This window comes from Physella acuta, unplaced genomic scaffold (assembly GCF_028476545.2).
Source record: "Physella acuta isolate Inbredline_101_S28 unplaced genomic scaffold, ASM2847654v3 ptg002114l, whole genome shotgun sequence".
Lineage (NCBI taxonomy): Eukaryota > Metazoa > Mollusca > Gastropoda > Physidae > Physella > Physella acuta.
In genome coordinates this window covers 103,246-108,899 of record NW_026733615.1, presented here as the reverse complement: position 1 = coordinate 108,899, position 5,654 = coordinate 103,246, and the positions used below count along the sequence as shown (strand labels likewise).

General features: G+C 34.6%; 1 protein-coding gene across 1 annotated transcript; it reads left to right on the top strand.

Moving 5' to 3' along the window:
• The first annotated feature begins 3,616 nt into the window (after nucleotides 1-3,616).
• LOC131932222 (toll-like receptor 4) lies at nucleotides 3,617-4,708 on the top strand. The gene has a single exon (XM_059289093.1). The coding sequence runs from the start codon at nucleotides 3,617-3,619 to the stop codon at nucleotides 4,706-4,708; it is 1,092 nt and encodes a 363-aa protein (XP_059145076.1).
• The last annotated feature ends 946 nt before the right edge of the window (nucleotides 4,709-5,654 follow it).

Here is a 5,654-nt window from a genome sequence, read left to right as displayed (position 1 = left end):
CCTATTTAGACCTAGTAATCTATTGAGCAGATGAAGTAGAGCTCTTTTTTCTTATACCCGGCGTATGAAGTATTGTGTGGTCAGCTTTACATACAGCAGTCTTACCTTCCCCTGCGTAAGTCAGGTACACATCAATCAACAACTTATTACTAATCCATGTATTGCATTGTTCTTTCATTTCGATTAAGTCGACATCCGTAATTTTCATTGGACAAGGTAATAGGTAATGTATTAAAGGAGGCCTTTTCCCACGTTTTCTTTAACTTGCTTTAGCGTCTGTTTGTTTGTTTGTTTGTCTTTCAAACAAATCTTGCGATCAAAATTTCGGGCACTTCCCAGTTAGCTAGCGCGCTGAAATTTTCAGGGAAGCTTTGTTTCTGATGACAATACAATATTCAATTATTATTATTACTAAATTTATCAAATGAAACATTTTATTGATCATTTTAGACTCCTATTGATTTGTACAAAAAACGACATAACCTAGTAATTGTAATTTGATAAAAACAAGGTTCGGTACTTTCCTCTTCTGGCTTACTGAAAAACAAATGAAAAATCATGAAGAAGGGAGCACGCGATTGGCTGAGTAGTGGTCACGCGGTGTTTGTGTACAAACCTATGCAAATCTGACTGATCCGGAAGTAGAATGTTGATGTTCGATTTGCACGCGAGGGCAAAATGGTGAAAGAAACGGCAACACAGAAGAAACTTCGATTGGAAAAGGCACGCCAGAAGTATCAGGAGAAGTGCAATGCAGAATACAGATTGGAAAATCCTCCTAAACGACCAAAAATTATGGAAGAAGGTGAGTATCAGAAGAAGCTTGAAAAAGATCGAAACCGAAAATCTGCTGCTTTAGCGAAGGAGACAAAAATGAAAAACGTGGGGCGCCGTGATTTTCTTACAGTTTCTAATACTGTTGACACTCTACATGCTCCCTAATAAAACTCAATAGTATTATCTAATCAATAGTAATATAACTTTTACATCTTATATTAACAATGACCGATAAAAACTTTTACTTCGGCGCCCCACGTTTTTCATTTTTTGTCATAATGCTCACGCAGTTTGCGATCGCTTATAGTAGAGTGATCGCTTGCATTATTGTGATGTATAGCATTTATTTTCTACTCTTTAGTTCAATCAGAAAACGTGTTTTTTTTAAAAATGTTAATGATAGTTATTTTATGTGTATGCTTTAGAAGAAACTATCATTAGTATTACATTTGTGGGCCTCGACTATACAAAAGTCAGTGTATAACTTTACTATAAACGACTCATATTATGTATCCATTATACACATATAAGGGTGTGTCACCACTATACAATACACACGATTTGCTTCCCTATGCAATACACACAATATGTTTCTCTATACATGAAAAAGGATGAGTCTCCAATATACAAAAGTCAAATTGTAACCCCCTATACAAGAGTGAGGATGTCTCCACTATACAAGAGTCAATATCTGTCTCCATTATACATGACACATAATTTGTCTCCCAATGAATGACACAGTGTGTGCCTCCACAATACAAGATTTAATGTGTCTCCATTAAACTATACTCATGATTGTCTCCTTATACATGGCACATGATGTATCTCAAATATACAAAAGTCAAGATGTGTCTCCACTATACAAGAGTCAATGTGTATCTCCACTATACATAACTGTGATGACGCTAGTTTAAGTCAAGTAGATAAACAGACTATAGCTAGCTGGGTGGAGACCAATGGACGTACAGGAGCTGACCGGTCACGTGGGACGGTCAGCTGACCACTGAGGCGTGGGCTAGTAGTAGATTAGCACAGAAGGTGTTAGGAAGCGGTCAGAGACGGTCGAGAAATGTAGTTAGTTAGGAGTTGATAATTAGCTAGCGAGGAGAGCAGAATGTGTTAGGTTGTATTAGGGAGCAGACGTAGTTATGTAGAGAACAGTTATATAGTGTTAGGATTGGTCATGGGAGTGTGTAGTTAGTAGTAGTAGTAGTAAACAGTATACAGTAAAGAATGGATTAGTTAGGTTAGGTAGGAAGCTGATTATTAATTTTAATAAAGAACATTGTATTTTGAACTTGAACTCTCAAAATCTTTTCTGTCTCTTGTTGGTCTGTCTTGTATGGATATTTCATCATCAATTCATATACCTTCAAAACTGGGAGATTCCCACTTAAAAATCCCCACCTTCAAATAACACAGGATGTAGGTCTCCACTATACAAGAATCAGGGTGTGCCACATTATACATGACACATGATGTGTCTCCTTATACATGAAACAGGATGTGTACAACTTTCCCATGGCAAACACTATTCACAGTTATGATAATCTCCACCTTTTGAATAACCACGCCTGATTATTTTAGTAACTGACTGACATAAGGAAATTCCAATTATAATAACAAATTAACGTCCTTGAATACTTTACCAGAAGTATAGCACATCACGTAGTTAGGGGATTTTCTACAGTTACTTAGACACAGCATTTATAAATCTTGAAACGTACCTAAACCTAACGCTAAATCAAGCATTACCTGAAAGCTTTAAACTAAACTCATTAAACATAGCCTCTGTCTGAGAAGTAATAAAACTAGCCCTAAACCTGGATTTAACTTAAACATAGCTCTAAAGTTTAACTCATTAAATAAGCTTTAACTTGTTCTTATTCTCATTTTCATCATAAACAGAACAATTAGAAATGGGAAAACCCATGCCATGTAAAAGTGTACAGCAAATAAATAAGACCCGTACATCTATTTTCAAAATTATTTTTAAAAGTCGGTCGAGGCTAGCACACACACACACACACACATATATATATATATATATATATATATATATATATATATATAATATATATATATATATATATATATATATATATATATATATATATATATATATATATATATATATATATATATATATATAAACAAGGACTTTCCCCGTGTCTTAAATCTCACAGCTACAAAATTAAGCAATGAAGTAACTTAAGTATCGCAGCATTACTTAGTGGATCAGTTTTTCTTCTTTTCTGACCGTCTTAAGTATTCATCGAAGGGGCAAATATTTTTTTAAACTGAAAAGATATTTTAAAATTCGATAAGGTCACTGAGCATGTAGGTTTACAAACTTGATGTTTCAGTTTGCTGAGCTGTAGTGTGCTATTCTGTGCATAGTTTTATCAAATAAAGATATGCGTTATAAGGTGGTTCAAAATTTGTAATGATAGACGCAACCACTAGTAAATAGAATTTAAAAAAAAAAAACATTGATGTTATATGTAGCTTGAATCAAAGATTTCTTGTCCTTAGCGTCGTGCTAAAACTAAACGGACTAGAACTACACTACAAAATATACAACACGACAAAATGGCGCTGTGGTAGACTGTCAAGGTCGTAATCTTGGCAGAGTTGACGTTTCCTGGTTTCCCAAAAATACGACCACCATTTTATTAGGCAACAACTTTTTGACCTCTGTTCCTGCGATCTTTGTCGACCTAGGTTACCTTCGTCGGCTCGACTTGTCTAGCAACATAATTGAAAGTCTAACTTTTTCTGGCCTAGAGAAATTAGAATATCTAAATTTAACGTTTTAAGCTATTCCTTTTTTGACACGATGCCAGGTCTAGAAGCGTTGGACTTGTCTAGAAATCAGTTACCAAATGATTTTATGTCAAACTTCGGAGACAGGCTGTTTCAAAAACTCACAAACCTTCAACAACTTGAACTGTCGTTCAACTCTTTAAACTCATTGAGCTCAAAGACGTTTTTGTATAATAGAAATCTAAAAGAGTTGTTTCTTGCTGGGAATAGATTTCGACAAATTCCGTTCAACCTACAATACACCCCAAACTTGAGGGTTTTGGATCTGAGGTTCAACGACCTGATCACTCTTACAGCTGATGTGAGATACAGTTTAGAAAAGCTGGCTACAGACAACAAGGGGTTTAATTTGTATTTAGAAGGGAACATTTTATCCTGTGGCTGCCATGACATCCAATTCCTTCTGTGGATGAAGCTGACAATTGTAAATATGGATCTGGATAGAAACTATTCTTGTATTGACACTGACGGGGTTTCTAGATATACAGAAATCATAACAGATCTTGGAGCATATTGGCGACAATGTACGGGAGAGTCTTTTCTTTGGTTTTCTATTATAATGTTCTGTTTAATGTTCATTGGGTTTTTGCTGTGTTTTTTTGTTACCAAATATAAAACGTACATCATTTCTGGACTGCTGAATTCGTTTAGTGAAACCTTTCTAAAGAAACCTTCCAACTACGAGATTGGTGTCTTCATTGGTTATGCTGATAGAGATTACCAGTTCGCTTGTCATGACCTCATGCAGTTTATCGAGGACACGCTGGGGTTAACGACCTTTATTCGTGACCGTGACCTCTCACCTTCAACTGACCTGGCCTCTGCCACTGTGCAGGCTATTGACAGAAGTTGGCGCGTTCTTCTGGTTGTCAACGAAACGTTTTTGTCACGTGACCGCTGGTTCTTGTTCATCTGTAGAGCAGCCACATCTGCTTTGACGTCTGCTAACCCTAAAAGGATTGTCGTTCTTGTTGAGCACCAGTTACGTCACCGTCTGCCAGCCGAACTGTCGAGAGTTGTTTTGGAGGATAACATTGTTGTTTCCAGAGGAAATTTATTAGACTATGAGCTGAAGGAAAATCTAAGAACAAGATTGGTAGAGTAGAACCACTTAACACAAGTTTAAATAATGTTTGCTGTATATTTCTTTGGCTGGGCAGTTCAAATCTTTCATTAAAAATAGCATCAAATTAAAACTGAATTTCATTGTACCAACAAAAAAATAATTAATTATAAACATGTTAGATGTATGGCTATTACATTAGAATGAACTAATCTATAACTGTAATAATAGTCGTTTTGTTTATTCAATTAAAAAAAAACAATGGTGTATTATTTATTTTTAATGTACGTTAAATAAATTTAAATAAAAATAGCTGTTATTTACTTTCATTTTTTTTCGATTTTATGAATATTATCTTTCTGCTATACACACCTATATATATATATATATATATATATATATATATATATATATATATATATATATATATAAATTTAAATATATATTTATATATATATATATATCTATTATTTATTTAAACATGCACTGATACTTTAAAATAACATGCCGTAAATTTGATACTGAAAGTGTATGACCTATTAGTGGATGATATGAATGTATGACTCGTAAAACACATGGTTACGACTGACAGTGCATCAATACAGTGTTTATTCAACCGTTTCACAAACAATCTACTGCATTCATGTTCATACTTTGAATTCCCCTAAGATTTAACCAGGGCGGCAGGTATTATAGTTATGTAAACTTCTTGGTAAATAGGCATGTGAAAATGGTGGTTGGGTGACATCGTTAAGGATGTTTTCAAAAGCTTTTTTTTTTGTTGCCTTTAGTCCATATTAGTCAATGTTGAAGCTAGATGGTTCGGGGGAGGTGGTGAAGGGCCCTATGGACAGCACCCAACGGACTAGAAAAATATTGAAAACACAGTTGCATTTTTAAAAAACCTTGTCCAAACGAATTTTTGAAATGTTTCTACATCGAAATTTTGTCGCAAAAATAAATATTGTTAAAGGATAAAGACTGATAA